At 42.8% G+C, this 16,684-nt stretch overlaps 1 protein-coding gene across 1 annotated transcript in view; it reads left to right on the top strand.

The window, feature by feature from the left end:
* LOC109908925 (mitochondrial import inner membrane translocase subunit TIM50) overlaps nt 1–10,988 on the top strand; it is a 31,829-nt gene extending 20,841 nt beyond the window's left edge. Inside the window, exons 9-11 of the mRNA XM_020507725.2 lie at nt 9,332–9,488; nt 9,577–9,683; nt 9,912–10,988. Of these exons, the coding sequence (XP_020363314.2) occupies nt 9,332–9,488; nt 9,577–9,683; nt 9,912–10,010 (363 nt within the window). The 3' untranslated portion in view covers nt 10,011–10,988. The remainder of the gene's footprint in view (nt 1–9,331; nt 9,489–9,576; nt 9,684–9,911) is intronic.
* The last annotated feature ends 5,696 nt before the right edge of the window (nt 10,989–16,684 follow it).

Genomic DNA, 16,684 nt, shown 5'->3' with positions numbered 1-16,684 from the left:
TGTTATGGGATCACAGAGCATGGCTGGCTGTGAAACCGGAGCCCTACAATGCCTTTAGAAAGTATTCATACCCCTTGACTTACTCCAAATGTTGTTTTACAGGCTGAATTCAAAATGTTAAAAAAATAGCACTCATTTAAACACACTATTCCCCATAATGACAAAGTGAAAACAAACATGTTTTTAGAGGGTTTTTTTTGTGCTAATTTATTGAAAAATGGAATACAGAAATGTATATTACCGGTCAAAAGTTTTAGAACATCTACTCATTCAAGGGTTTTAATTTTATTTTACTATTTTCTACATTGTAGAATAATAGTGAAGATATCAAAACTATAAAAACACATATATAATCATGTAGTAACCAATATACACTGCTCAAAAAAATAAAGGGAACACTAAAATAACACATCCTAGATCTGAATGAATGAAATATTTTTATTAAATACCTTTTTCTTTACATAGTTGAATGTGCTGACAACAAAATCACACAAATTATCAATGGAAATCAAATTTATCAACCCATGGAGGTCTGGATTTGGAGTCACACAAAATTAATGTGGAAAACCACACTACAGGCTGATCCAACTTTGATGTAATGTCCTTAAAACAAGTCAAAATGAGGCTCAGTAGTGTGTGTGTGGCCTCCACGGGCCTGTATGACCTCCCTACAACGCCTGGGCATGCTCCTGATGAGGTGGCGGATGGTCTCCTGAGGGATCTCCTCCCAGACCTGGACTAAAGCATTGGTGCAACGTGGCATTAGTGGATGGAGCGAGAAATGATGTCCCAGATGTGCTCAATTGGATTCAGGTCTGGGGAACGGGCGGGCCAGTCCATAGCATCAATGCCTTCCTCTTGCAGGAACTGCTGACACACTCCAGCCACATGAGGTCTAGCATTGTCTTGCATTAGGAGGAACCCAGGGCCAACCTTACCAGCATATGCTCTCACAAGGGGTCTGAGGATCTCATCTCGGTACCTAATGGCAGTCAGGCTACCTCTGGCGAGCACATGGAGGGCTGTGCGGCCCCCCCCCCCCCAAAGAAATGCCACCCCACACCATGACTGACCAACCGCCAAACCGGTCATGCTGGAGGATGTTGCAGGCAGCAGAAAGTTCTCCACGGTGTCTCCAGACTGTCACGTCTATCACGTGCTTATCTGTGAAGAGCACACCACGTGCCCGTGGTGAATTTGCCAATCTTGGTGTTCTCTGGCAAATTCCAAACGTACTGCACAGTGTTGGGCTGTAAGGACAACCCCCACCTGTGGACGTCGGGCCCTCGTACCACCCTCGTGGAGTCTGTTGCACAAAGGCGGAGGTAGCGGTCCTGCTGCTGGGTTGTTGCCCTCTTATGGCCTCCTCCACGTCTCCTGATGTACTGGCCTGTCTCCTGGTAGCGCCTCCATGCTCTGGACACTACGCTGACAGACACAGCAAACCTTCTTGCCATAGCTCGCATTGATGTTCCATCCTGGATGAGCTGCACTACCTGAGACACTTGTGTGGGTTGTAGACTCCATCTCATGCTACCACTATAGTGAAAGCACCGCCAGCATTCAAGTGACCAAAACATCAGCCAGGAATCATAGGAACTGAGAAGTGGTCTGTGGTCACCACCTGCAGAACCACTCCTTTATTGGGGGTGTCTTTCTAATTGCCTATTTCCACCTGTTGTCTATTCCATTTGCATAACAGCATGTGAAATTTATTGTCAATCAGTGTTGCTTCCTAAGTGTTCCCTTTATTTTTTTGAGCAGTGTATTTTATCTTTGAGATTCTTCAAATAGCCACCCTTTTCCTTGATGACAGCTTGGCATTCTCTCAACCAGTTATGAGGTAGTCACCTGGAATGCATTTCAATTAACAGGTGTACTTTTTTTTTTACAGTTCATTTTGTGGGATTTCTTTCCTTCTTCGGGATCATTGTCCTTTCCATGGGACGGTTGAGCTAACGTAGGCTAATGCGATTAGCATGAGGTTGTAAGTAACAAGAACATTTCCCAGGACATAGATATGTCTATTGGCAGAAAGCTTCCATTCTTGTTAATCTAACTGCACTGTCCAATTTAGAGTAGTTATTACAGTGAAAGAATACCATGCTATTGCTTGAGGTGAGTGCACAATTTTGAACATGAAAAGTTATTAATAAACAAATTCGGCACATTTGGGCAGTCTTGACAACAACAAAAAACATACATGCACAGGTTAACTGGGTCAGTCTAAAACGTTGCACATACACTGATCCCATCTAGTGGCCAAAATCTAAATTGCACCTGGCCTGGAAAAATACATTATGGCCTCTATTGCATTTCAAAGATGGTACAACAAAAATACAAAAGAACGGTTGTATCTTTTACCAGATCTAGTGTGTTATATTCTACTTAATTCCTTTCACATTTCCATGAACTTCAAAGTGTTTCCTTTCAAATGGTACCACTAATATGCATATCCTTGCTTCAGGGCCTGAGCTATAGGCCGTTAGATATGGGTATGTCATTTTAGGCGCAAATTGTGGGGGGGGGGGGCTAATCCTTAAGAGGTGTTTTTATTAGATTCAAACGTCACAACACAACTGATAATGCAAGGTAGGGGGGTATACAGAATATAGCCCTATTTGGTAAAATACCAAATAGACATGAAGATCAGTCAATATAGGGCATTTCAAGAACTTTGAAAGTTTCTTCAAGTGCAGTCGCAAAAACCAAGCGCTATGATGAAACTGGCTCTCATGAAGACCACAGGAATGGAAGACCCAGTTACCTCTGCTGCAGAGTATAAGTTCATTAGTTACCAGCCTCAGAAATTGCAGCCCAAATAAATGCTTCACAGAGTTCAAGTAACAGACATCTCAACATAAACTGTTCAGAGGAGACTGTGTGAGTCAGGCCTTCATGGTCTAATTGCTGCAAAGAAACCACTATTAAAGGACACCAATAAGAACAGACCTACCTGGGCCAAGAAACACAAGCCAAGGACACTAGACCGGTGGAAAATTGTCCTTTGGTCTGGTCCAAATGTGCGATTTTTGGTTCCAACCGCTGTGTCTTTGTCAGATGTGGTGTGGGTGAACGGATGATCTGCGCATGTGCATTTCCCACCGTAAAGCATGGAGGAGGTGATGTTATAGTGTCAGCAGCAAAGCGCCCCCACACTCTGTGATTTATTTGATTTCAATGCACACTTAACCAGCATGGCTTCAACAGCATTCTGCAGCGATACACCATCCCATCTGGTTTGGGCTTAGTGGGACTCATTTGTTTTTCAACAGGACAATGACCCAACACTCCTCCAGGCTGTGTAAGGGCTATTTTACCAAGGAGAAAGATGAAGTGATGCATCAGATGACCTGGCCTAAACAATCACATTCTTGTTCTGAAGCCATTCCAGTGTTAATTTGGCTGTATGCTTGGGGGTCATTGTCCTGTTGGAACAAATCTTTGCCCCAGTCTATGGTCGTTTGCAATCCGAAGCTGGTCCTCATCAAGGATTTACCTGTATTTGTCGCCATTTATTGTTCCCTCTATCCTTACCAGTCGCCCCGTACCTGCCGCTGAAAAGCATCCCCATAGCATGATGATGCCACAACCATGCTTCACGGTAAGGAAGATGAGCTGTGTCTGGGTTTTCTCCAGACATGGCGCTTTGCATTCAGGACATTTTTTGTGTTCTCAAACCACACTCTTTTGGCTTGTGATCTGTCTTTCTGTCACGTTCCTTTTTGCAAACTCCAGGTGTGTTGTCGTGCCTTTTTCTCAGGAGTGACTTCCGTCTGGTCACTCTCCCAGATGGTGAAGTGCTGTAGAGACTTGTCCTGGCAGGTTCTCTCATCTTGGCCAAGGAACTCTGTATTTCTGTCAGAGTGGTCATTAGGTTCTTGGTCACCTCCCTGACCAAGGTCCTTCTTGCCCAGTTGCTCAATTTGGTCAGACGGCCAGCTCTAGACAGAGTCTGGGTAGTACGATTTTATTTATTTCCCAATGATGGAGAACACTGCGCTCTTGGAAACTTTCAACACTCTAGAATTATCTTTTTTTTTACCCTCCACCAAATACAGTGGGGCAAAAAAGTATTTATTCAGCCACCAATTGCAAGTTCTCCCACTTAAAAAGATGATACGGGCCTGTAATTTTCATCATAGGTACACTTCAACTATGACAGACAAAATGAGAAAAAAATCCAGAAAATCACATTGTAGGATTTTTTTTTTAAATGAATTTATTTGCAAATTATGGTGGAAAATAAGTATTTGGTCACCTACTAACAAGCAAGATTTCTGGCTCTCACAGACCTGTAACTTTAAGAGGCTCCTCTTTCCTCCACTCGTTACCTGTATTAATGGCACCTGTTTGAACTTGTTATCAGTATAAAAGACACCTGTCCACAACCTCAGTCACACTCCAAACTCCACTATGGCCAAGACCAAAGAGCTGTCAAAGGACACCAGAAACAAAATTGTAGATCTGCACCAGGCTGGGAAGACTGAATCTGCAATAGGTAAGCAGCTTGGTTTGAAGAAATCAACTGTGGGAGCAATTATTAGGAAATGGAAGACATACAAGATCACTGATAATCTCCCTCGATCTGGGGCTCCACGCAAGATTTCACCCGTGGGGTCAAAATGATCACAGGAACGGTGAGCAAAAATCCCAGAACCACACGGGGGGACCTAGTGAATGACCTGCAGAGAGCTGGGACCAAAGTAACAAAGCCTACCATCAGTAACACACTACGCAGCCAGGGACTCAAATCCTGCAGTGCCAGATGTGTCCCCCTGCTTAAGCCAGTACATGTCCAGGCCCGTCTGAAGTTTGCTAGAGAGCATTTGGATGATCCAGAAGAAGATTGGGAGAATGTCAGATGAAACCAAAATATAACTTTTTGGTAAAAACTCAACTCCTTGTGTTTGGAGGACAAAGAATGCTGAGTTGCATCCAAAGAACACCATACCTACTGTGAAGCATGGGGGTGGAAACATCATGCTTTGGGGCTGTTTTTCTGCAAAGGAACCAGGACGACTGATCCTTGTAAAGGAAAGAATGAATGGGGCCATATATCGTGAGATTTTGAGTGAAAACCTCCTTCCATCAGCAAGGGCATTGAAGATGAAATGTGGCTGGGCCTTTCAGCATGACAATGATCCCAAACACACCACCCGGGCAACGAAGGAGTGGCTTCGTAAGAAGCATTTCAAGGTCCTGGAGTGGCCTAGCCAGTCTCAACCCCATAGAAAATCTTTGGAGGGAGTTGAAAGTCCATGTTGCCCAGCAACAGCCCCAAAACATCACTGCTCTAGAGGAGATCTGCATGGAGGAATGGGCCAAAATACCAGCAACAGTGTGAAAAACTTGTGAAGACCTCTGTCATTGCCAACAAAGGGTATATAACAAAGTATTGAAACTTTTGTTATTGACCAAATACTTATTTTCCACCATAATTTGCAAATAAATTCATAAAAAATCCTACAGTGTGGTTTTTTTTTCCTTTTCATTTTGTCTGTCATAGTTAAATTACAGGCCTCATCTTTTTAAGTGGGAGAACTTGCACAATTGGTGGCTGACTAAATACTTTATTGCCCCACTGTATATGCCTCATCACAATTCTTTCTCTGAAATCCAGACAGTTCCTTGGAATTCATGGTCTAGTTTCTGCTCTGACATACATTGTCATTGTTATTTTAACTTAATATATAATACATCAATAAAATCAATTTGGCCTCAAATAAATAATGAAACATGTTCCATTTGGTTTAAATGATGCAAAAACAAAGTGTTGGAGAAGAAAGTAAAAGTGCAATATGTGCTAACGTTCCTTGCTCAGAACATGAGAACATATGAAAGCTGGTGGTTCCTTTTAACATGAGTCTTCAATATTCCCAGGTAAAAAGTTTTAGGTTGTAGTTATTATAGGACTATTTCCTTCTATACCATTTGTATTTCATTAACCTTTGACTATTGGATGTTCTTATAGGCACTTTATTGCCAGTGTAACAGTATAGCGTCCGTCCCTCTCCTCGCTCCTCCCTGGGCACGAACCAGCAACACAACGACAACAGCCACCATCGAAGCAGCGTTACCCATGCAGAGCGAGGGGAACAACTACTAGAAGGCTCCGAGCAAGTGACGTTTGAAACGCTATTAGCGCGCGCTAACTAGCTAGCCATTTCACTTCGGTTACACCAGCCTCATCTCGGGAGTTGATAGGCTTGAAGTCATAAACGGCGCAATGCTTGACACACAACGAAGAGCTGCTGGTAAAACGCAAAGAAAGTGCTGTTTGAATGTTTGTGCCTGCTTCTGCTTACCACCGCTCAGTCAGATACTTGTATGCTCAGTCAGATTATATGCAACGCAGGACACTCTAGATAATATCTAGTAATATCATCAAGCATGTGTAGTTAACTAGTGATTTATGATTGATTGTTTTTTATAAGTTAATGCTAGCTAAACTTACCTTGGCTTACTGCATTCTCGTAACAGGCAGTCTCCTTGTGGAGTGCAACGAGAGAGAGGCAGGTCATTATTGCATTGGACTAAGTAACTATAAGGTTGCAAGATTGGATCCCCCGAGCTGACAAGGTGAAAATCTGTCGTTCTGCCCCTGAACGAGGCAGTTAACCCACCGTTCCTAGGGCGTCATTGAAAATAAGAATTTGTTCTTAACTGACTTGCCTAGTTTAATAAAAGTATAAAAAGATATCTATTCAAAAAATTTATCGGCGCCCAAAAATACAGATCTCCGATTGTTATAAACTTGAAATCGGCCCTAATTAATCGGCCATTCAGATTAATCGGTCGACCTCGAATCCACACACATTCTCTTGGGGATTGGGCCCCATCACAGAAAGCAGGTAGATGCTGATTTATTTATTGGGAGTAAGGAGAGTGTGCTGGTTCTTTCCCATACCTCTCGAGACACACACACACACACACACACACACACACACACACACACACACACACACACACACTGCGGGCGCCTCCCACTGCTCTGCCAGGCTAGTCAGCACCTCAGGGGGATCCAGAATACCTCAGTGAGATGGAGTGTTCCTCTCCATCTGCTCCCCAGGTCCACCACTGAGACTGACTGCACAGGGCATGCCAGCGGAAGAGGGTGTGTTCTCCCCTCTACAATGTGTGTACAGTGCATTTGGAAAGTATTCAGACCCCTTGACTTTTTCCACATTTTTGGTATGTTACAGCCTCATTCTAAAATGGATTAAATTGTTTATTTCCCTCATCAGACTACACACTACCCCATAATGACAAAGCAAAAACAGGTTTTTAAAGTTACATTTACATAAAAATTCAGACCTTTTACTATGTGCTTTGTTGAAGCACCTTTGGCAGAGATTACAGCCTCCAGTCTAATTGGGGAGTTTCTCCCATTCTTCTCTGCAGATCCTCCATTTCTGTCAGGTTGAATGAGGAGTGTTGCTACACAGTTATTTTCAGGTCTCCCAGAGATGTTCGATCGCGTTCAAGTCCGAGCTTTGGCTTGGTGACTCAAGGACATTCGGAGACTTGTCCCGACGCCACTGCTGCGTTGTCTTGGCTGTGTGCTTATGGTCGTTGTAAGTTGAACCTTCGCCCCAGTCCGAGATCCTGAGCACTCTTCATCAAGGATCTCTCTGTACTTTGCTCCGTTCATCTTTCCCTCGATCCTGATTAGTCTCCCAGTCCCTGCTGCTGAATAACATCCCCACAGCATAATGCTTCCACCACCATGCTTCATCGTAAGGGATAGTGCCAGGTTTCCTCCAGACGTGATGCTTGGCATTCAGGCCAAAGAGTTAAAACTTGGTTTCATCAGACCAGAGAATCTTGTTTATGGTCTGAGTCCTTTAGGTGCCTTTTGGCAAACTCCAACGGGCTGTCATGCTTTTTACTGAGGAGTGGTTTCCGTCTGGCCTGATTTGGTAGAGTATTGCAAAGATGGTTGTCCTTCTGGAAGGTACTCCCATCTCTACAGAGGAACTCTAGAGCTCTGTCAGAGTGACCATTGGGTTCTTGGTCACCTCTGACCAAGGCCCTTCTCCCCTGATTGCTCAGTTTGGCCAGGCGGCCAACTCTATGAAGAGTCTTGGTGGTTCCAAACTTCTTCCATTCAAGAATGATGGAGGCCACGATGTTCTTGGGGACCTTCAATGCTGTAGAAATATATTGGCACCCTTCCCCAGAACTGTGCCTCGACACCATCCTGTCTCGGAGCTCTATGGACAATTCCTTCAACCTCATGGCTTTGTTTTTGCTCTGACATACACTGTGTCTGCCTTTCCAAATCCTGTCCAATCAATTGAATTTATCACCAGTGGACGATCAATGGAAACAGGATGCACCTGAGCTCAATTTTGAGTATCAGGGGTCTAAATGCTTATGTAAATAAGGTATTTGTTATTTTTAATACGTTTGCAAATATGTCTAAACCTGTTTCACTTTGTTGTTATTGTGTGTAGATTGATGGGGAAGAAATGTTTTAATACATTTTAGAATAAGGCTGTAACACATTTTGGGGGGGAAAAGTCAAGGCTCCTGAATACTTTCCAAATGCTCTGAATCATCATCAATATACAATATATGCAAACATTACATTCATTGATTAAAAAAAAGATGATTGCAACCCATTTGTATTTCTTCCAATTGTCACAATTACCATTTTTAAACCATGAAAGGGATAGATTTAATTTTTAAATCAAATTTATTTGTGGTTAGCAGATGTTAATGCGAGTGTAGCGAAATGCTTGTGCTTCTAGTTCCGACAATGCAGTAATAACCAACGAGTAATCTAACCTAACAATTCCAAAACTACTACCTTATACACACAAGTGTAAAGGGATAAAGAATATGTACATAAAGATATATGAATGAGTGATGGTAAAGAACGGCATAGATGGTATCGAGTACAGTATATACATATGAGATGAGTAATGTAGCGTATGTAAACATTATATTAAGTACCATTGTTTAAAGTGGCTAGTGATATATTTTCCATCAATTCCCATTGTTAAAGTGGCTGGAGTTGAGTCAGTGTTGGCAGCAGCCACTCAATGTTAGTGGTGGCTGTTTAACTGACTGATGGCCTTGAGATTGAAAAACAGCTTCTGTCTCTCGATCCCTGCTTTGATGTACCTGTACTGACCTCGCCTTCTGGATGATAGCGGGGTGAACAGGCAGTGGCTCGGGTGGTTGTTGTCTTTGATCTTTATGGCCTTCCTGTGACATCGGGTGGTGTAGGTGTCCTGGAGGGCAGGTAGTTTGCCCCCGGTGAAATCGAAACTTTAGATAAATTCCTCAGTGTCTTGTAACTCAACTCTTCCACCCCCTGTAGGACGTGTCGTGTCTCAACCGGGACACTTCCAAGGTGATAGTGGTGGACTGTAAGAGGGAAGCCTTCAGCCTGCAGCCTTTCAACGGCATGGCTCTGACGAAATGGGACGGCAACTCAGAGGACCGAACACTCTACGACCTAGCTCATTTTCTCAAGAGTAAGTGTGTGTGCGCACGCAGTGGCGTGTGTGTCGACCAACCTGTTCCTTCCCAGACACCCTATTCACTCGTGTTTCTCTCTGGCAGCCATTGCTCTCAGTGGAGTGGATGACGTCCGCTCTGTCCTGGAGAACTATGCACTGGAAGATGACCCCGTAGAGGCCTTCAAACGCAGACAAGCGCAGCTAGCACAGGTACAGTCTAAACAAACCCAATGTATATGGAGGACGACTCACAAATACATTAACATTATTAACATGAGAGAAGTGTCCTCATCCTCAACAAACATGACATTTTCTGTAGGAAAAACGTTTTTTACTGTTGATAGCTTGATGCCCTTTCTCCAACTGTTTTGCGAGCGCTTTGGTGCAATAGTCCATTGTACTGATGTAAATGTAGATACTGTTTGTGTGTGGGGACAGGAGGAGGAGCAGAGGTTGGCAGAGCTGACCAAGCAGAAGAAGCAGGGCATGTCCTTAGGCTCCATTGCCGGAAGGTTCTGGCGTTCCAAACAAGAGTGAGTGGCGCTCTCACTCGCACCCACCAATCGCAGCCCACCCCTCCACAGTGACAGGCCAAAAGGATGGTGGGCCACAGTCACTCGGTGGGGTGGGCGGCGGGCGTCTCTGGACACGTGGGCGAGGAGACGAGGAGGAGAGACCATCCAATCACCTGGACTTTTGACTGTCGCAAGCATGTCTTTGGGGGGGGGGATCACTTCCTGGATCTCAGATGCTCTGGTGTAGGTAGTGTAGCACCCCCCCCATCGAATTGTCTGTTGGCACTGACGTATACAAAATCGGCTGAGTGGTTAGACATTATTGATTGAACCATTTCAGTCCACATTAGTTCATCCACTTCTACCCACCAGCCAGTCATACAGGGAACAGACCAGAGAACAGTGCTCTTATCTACAACTTCCATGCACTTGGATTTGGTGCTCTGGGAGTTTGATCAGCTTTGAACAACAGTGAATGATTGGTTTTGCTTTGTGCATATCTAAGACTGAGCTGGTCAGGGTAAAGGATATTAATGTTGCACTCTGAGACTCTCTAAGCTTCTCTCCACCAATGAGAAGTCATGCCTTGGACAGGTACTGCCGATGCCAAGGGGACTGTGTGCAACAGAGGCTTGTGCTGTAGGAATGAGTGGGAGAGGCATTTTCAGCAAATCAAGCCAAGCCAAGGCAAGCCATGTGAAATTGGGCCGATGCCAGACACTGAGTGAAAAATGGATCGACATGTCTGAATATATGCTTATTGAATGTTCTATTAGATTCACAAAGTCCCAAATTAAAGAAAATAAAAATCAATCTAGCATCTTGTGTGATTTGGCACAAATGAACATGTCATGTGCACTAAGTCGGTTTAGGTGTTTTCATGGCAATGTGTTGAATATCCTCTAAATACCCTGGAATCTATACTGAACAAAAATATAAACACAACATGTAAAGTGTTGGTTTCATGAGCTGAAATAAAAGATCCAAGAAATGTTCCATACGCACACAAAGCTTTTCTCTCAAATTTTGTGAGCATTTATCCTTTGCCAAGATAATCCATCCACCTGACAGGTGTGGGATATCAAGAAGCTGATTAAACGGCATGCTCATTACATAGGTGCACCTTGTGCTATGGACAATAAGGCCACTAAAATGTGTTTTGTCACAAAACACAATGCTGCAGATGTCTCAAGTTTTGAGGGAGTGTTAAATTATCATGCTGACTGCAGGAATACAACAAAACTGTCGCCAGATAATTGAATGTTCGTTTGACGAAGTGTATTGTTTTATTGTATCAAAACATATTTTCTGTAGCCTGTAAAATAGCATTGTGCATAGTGTGGGCAATTAATAGAAAATTCAAGAGGGAGAAATTCGTTTGAATAGATTTTACAGAAACACATGACTTTGATGCCAATTGGAATAAAACTAGACGATAAAGCCACCGTTTGAGAGTAAGGTGTGAAGGGAGCAGCATGTGATGGCTCAATTCACAAATGCCTGCAAATTGTGAGGTGTTGGGGATTTCTAGTTTCCCCCCCCCCCAGTCAGACGCACACGTGCCAAAATACAAATGGCCACAGGCTTTCTTGTGAAAATGAAGTTAATCTTTATTTTAATACCATAGTTATTGAGTTATATATTTAACGAATTATTGATTTAATCTGCATATTTTAATAGAATAATATCTTAATTAGTAGAATTATCAGAAGTAGGCTACTTTGGTTGGAAGAAAACGAAATTCGATTTGAATGTGTCACATTTTAAATTGAATTACACTTTCCCATGCGTTATAGTTCAAGTAATAAAAGAACTAGTACTACCACTGAAATGACTATAGTGACATATTGTTTTGTTTTGTTTACTAAGCATGTGACAAATACAATTTAATTTGAAGTGACAATTACGTAATGCACTAGGTAGGTTATTTACATAGATCTGGACAAAAGTGAGCTTCTTTTTTTTTGTCTGTCTGCTTTAGTGAGGTCATTTTTATTACCGGCAGAGTTTGGCCTTATTTGAGTAGGCTGGGACAAGTTGGGGGGTAAAGAAATGAATAGGTGTCCTGCAAAGGGCAATGTGCCATTTCATTTGGACCAAGCAAAATCTGCTCGTGGAAAGGTGCGACCAAACTCTACGAACAAAGTGCCACCTTAAACTGCTATTTAATGAACATGCACGCGGCAGAAAGCCTGGGAATCGGCCTGTGGTGTTGCACTTGACACCTCTACAGAATGAGCAAATTCACATTTATAGGCGCCCTACGCCTTCTGCCACCGAGTAACACCTCTCCAAATGTTCAAGGAGTGCGTCTTTCCGCTCCTCCTGGTTGTTCCCTCTTTTTCTCCTCCCAGTTTTAGCACCACAGGTCAGACACACGCCACACTATGGCAAAAGCGACGAGTCCTACACCATTTGGACATTGGGCACGTGTGGCGAGTTCGAGTGGCAAGTGCTAGAACATTTGCCCAAAAGCTGTTCCAGTATGGTTGAAGAAATAGCACAACATTTAGATGCAAATCGACCAAATATTTTAAATTTCATAACATTCACATTTCTGACAAGCTCGTTCCACGGACATTATGCATGCTAAATACTTGTTAAATGCGTGCTGTGTCATGTCCTGTCGAATATCTGCCTCTGCAAACACAGGCAAATTACAATTATGCACATTCGATCGTGGCATCCGGTCATCGACTTCTTTCTCCCTTCGTCGAATTCCTCTCATTACAAGCCACGCGGCGACACCTGCGTAGGCCTATCCCTAACAATTGTATCTGATATTAATTTGTATAATACTAGTGCTTGACTTGGGATGGAAGAAGTGCAGGAGTCTTTCCAAGTCGGTCCATTTGTTCACCGAAATTCACAAATTACATTATGGTATAGAGAGAGAGACCTCTGATTATTCAATGTTAACGGTTTATACACATTTTCCATGACCTCCATGGCTTTTAACCAAATGTCCATGACTATTATTATAGCCTACATGAAAGTTAAGAATTATTGATACTGGAAAGCTGCTGTGTCTGATCCCATGTAGTCCTATTACCTCCTGCCGTTGTGTCCTTGATCAAGGCACTTTAGTCCCCCACAGAACTGCACAGTTATAGTCACATGTTGTTAACCTGTGGTCAACCCTCCATCTAGAGAGCTGGGTGTGCAGGATTTTTCAACATTAAGGTAGGCTATTTCAAATCAAGGTATCTATCTAGACATGTTTATGTATAAGGCTGAAATATTAATGTTTCAGGGAAGATCTATGCACAGCAGGTTTTGTCCATTAGGCTATTCTTAGAATATGTTTAACGTTGCCGCAATTGCATGGCTACTGTTTAATCTTGGGAATCCCAGTTTTCCAACGGTGCAGATTTATTTAGGCTCTACAGTGCTGGTGGAAAGGCAACAACCAAATGAATGCTTAATTAGCTATAGTTATCTACCGCGATAACTGCTACAAATTATGTTTTGAATTTATTTTTAAAAAATGGATTGATCGTATTTTAAAAGTGTGCTTTTATGAATGACAATTATCAAACTAATTTCCTTGACTTTTCATGACCTTACAACCCCTCAATTGGCAATTTGTAACGGCGCATCATGCCATTCATGCGGGCACATTTTCAATCTGCGCAATCTCGAACAGTCTATACTCAGTCACTCACACATTCACAGAATAGCGGCAAATAAACTTGAAACAAAGCGGAATCAGGAAATTAATATCCATCCTCCATTGCTATTCCATGAAGAGCCAGTACTCAATACCCCCAAAAAGGGAAGTGCCGATACGACGTTCCGGACAGTTTCCGCCGAAGTCAAGCACTGCAACAAAATCAATAAGTGTCAACAATTGGGCGCAAAAGTGTTTGACGCATTTGACTATAGGTCCCATGAGAGCGTAAATACGCCAAACAAAATGTGCATTGGATGTTACATATGTTGTCATTGTTTCAGGCAATTATCTGCTTTCACTGACTCAAATGTGTATTGGATAGAAGGCTTAGTGCCATGGACCTAATAAAAAGGTCATAGTTGACATTCATATCCTATCAAACGTGTCATAACACAACATGCTGTCGTTAAAACCACACAACTTGCATTGTTGTTTTGGTTAAAACAATCTCATACAAAGGAAGCGTTCCGTCCGGTTGTGGATACGCATGATGGCGACTTTTATTGTTTACAGAGAACAGTTCATATTTATTTATCCAGTCTTTTGTCCCGAGTTGGAACTCAAGCCGCGAAAGCATCCAGTCTGGATAATTATCCAACAAAATAATGACAATAGAGGTTCATCGTTACTCTTTTTTTTTTTTGACGCGCTTCAGCTGAAGCGTGCCCGGGGTAGTCAGGGCCAGCCGAGGCACGCGCGGCCCTCATTAGCATTACAATAGACGAGCGCCGAAGATGAGCAACAGTTTGCAAAGCTGCCCATTGTCTCTGTAGATCCCCGCAACAGCAAGCACACGCAGTCTACTGACACACATTAGATTGTAGGCTACAGATAATGTCGCTGTCGTGTGGAATTCAGATTTATGGTTATTCCTTTACGTTTTTAATTGCGCCTTTAAATGTTTTTTTTTTTTTAACTTTTATTTAACTAGGCAATACAGCACCAACAAGGAAATGCTCTAGGCTAAAGCTATTAGACTACACTCCCTTTATCCGATTATTTAGTAGTTATTCCATTGCCATAGCCTTCCTTCAGAGGTTTGGATAGAACGAACGATCGGGCAGTTGCTCATGTTTTCGCAGAGAGAATATGGCGGACACGCTCCACTTGACTGGAAGCCACTCGAGGGCCATCGGCATCATTACAGAGATACATAAACAGACAGCCGTACCAAAAACGGTATAACACAGAATCTACATGCCTACCTGCTATGTGTAGTTGAAGCTGAAACAGTTATAATAAAATAAAATGTATTGGTCACATACACATACAATATATACAGTACCAGTCAAAAGTTTGGACACACCTACTCATTCCACGGTTTTTCTTTATTTTTTACTATTTTCTACATGGTAGAATAGTGAAAACATCAAAACGAAGAAATTACACATATGGAATCATGTCGTAAACAAAAAATATATTTTATATTTGAGATTCTTCAAAGTAGCCACCCTTTGCCTTGATGAAAGCTTCGGATACTCTTGACATTTTGTTAACCAGCTTCATGAGGTAGTCACCTGAAATTAATTTAAATTAACAGGTGTGCCTTGTTAAAAGTTAATTTTGTGGAATTTCTTTCCTTAATGCATTTGAGCCAATCAGTTGTGTTGTGACAAGGTAAGGGTGGTATACAGAAGATAGCCCTATTTGGTAAAAGACCAGGTCCATTTTATGGCAAGAACAGCTCAAATAAGCAAAGAGAAATGACAGTCCATCACTACTTTCAGACATGAAGGTCAGTCAATCCAGAAAATGTCAAGAACTTTGAAAGTTTCTTCAAGTGCAATTGCAAAAACCATCAAGTGCTATGATGAAACTGGCTCTCATGAAGACCACCACAGGAAACCTCTGCTGTAGAGGATAAGTTCATTAGAGTTAACTGCACCTCAGACTGCAGCCCAAATAAATGCTTCACCGAGTTCAAGTAACAGACACATCTCAACATAAACTGTTCAGAGGAGACTGTGTGAATCAGGCCTTAATGTTTGAATTGCTGCAAAGAAACCACTATTAAAGGACACCAATAAGAAGAGACTTGCTTGGGCCAGGAAAAAAAGAGCAATTAACAGTAGACCGGTGTATATACAGTACCAGTCAAACGTTTGGACACCTTTATTTTTAGGAATGTTTGCAAATGTAGTCAAAATAAAAACCAGAAATACCTTATCTACATAAGTATCCAGACCTTTTGCTATGATACTCGAAATTGAGTTCAGGTGCATCCTGATTACATTCATCATCCTTAAGATGTATCTACAACTTGATTGGAGTCCACCTGTGGTAAATTCAATTGATTGGACATGATTTGGAAAGGCACACACCTGTCTATATAAGGTCCCACGATTGACAGTGGATGTCAGAGCAAAAACCAAGGCATGAGGTCGAAGGAATTGTCTCTAGAGAGCCGAGACAGAATTGTCGAGGCACAGATCTGGGGAAGGGCACCAAAAAATGTCCGCAGCACCAAAGGTTGCCAAGAACACAGTGGCCTCCATCATTCTTAAATGGAAGAAGTCTGGAACCACCAAGACTCTTCCTAGAGCTAGCAGCCCCGCCAAACTGTGCAATCAGGGAGAAGGGACTTGGTCAGGGAGGTGACCAAGAACCCAATGGTCACTCTGACAGAGCTCCAGAGTTCCTCTGTGGAGAAGGGAGAACCTTCTATGACACCCATCTCTGCAGCACTCCACCAATCAGGCCTTTATGGTAGAGTGGCCAGACGGAAGCCACTCCGTGAATGCACATGACAGCCCGGTTAGAGTTTGCCAAAAGGCACCTAAAGGACTCTCAGACCATGAGAAACGAGAGTCTTTGGTCTGATGAAATCAAGATTGAACTCTTTGGCCTGAATGCTAAGCGCCAAGCCTGGAGGAAACCTGGCACCATCCCTACGGTGAAGCATGGTGGTGGAAGCAAGCTGTGGGGATGATTTTCAGCGGCAGGGACTGGGAGACTAATCAGGATTGAGTGAAGGATAAACGGAGCAAGTACATAAAGACCGTTGATGAAAACCTGCTCCGTAG

Source organism: Oncorhynchus kisutch, linkage group LG18 (genome assembly GCF_002021735.2).
Source record: "Oncorhynchus kisutch isolate 150728-3 linkage group LG18, Okis_V2, whole genome shotgun sequence".
NCBI lineage: Eukaryota > Metazoa > Chordata > Actinopteri > Salmoniformes > Salmonidae > Oncorhynchus > Oncorhynchus kisutch.
This window is presented reverse-complemented; position numbering and strand designations above follow the sequence as displayed.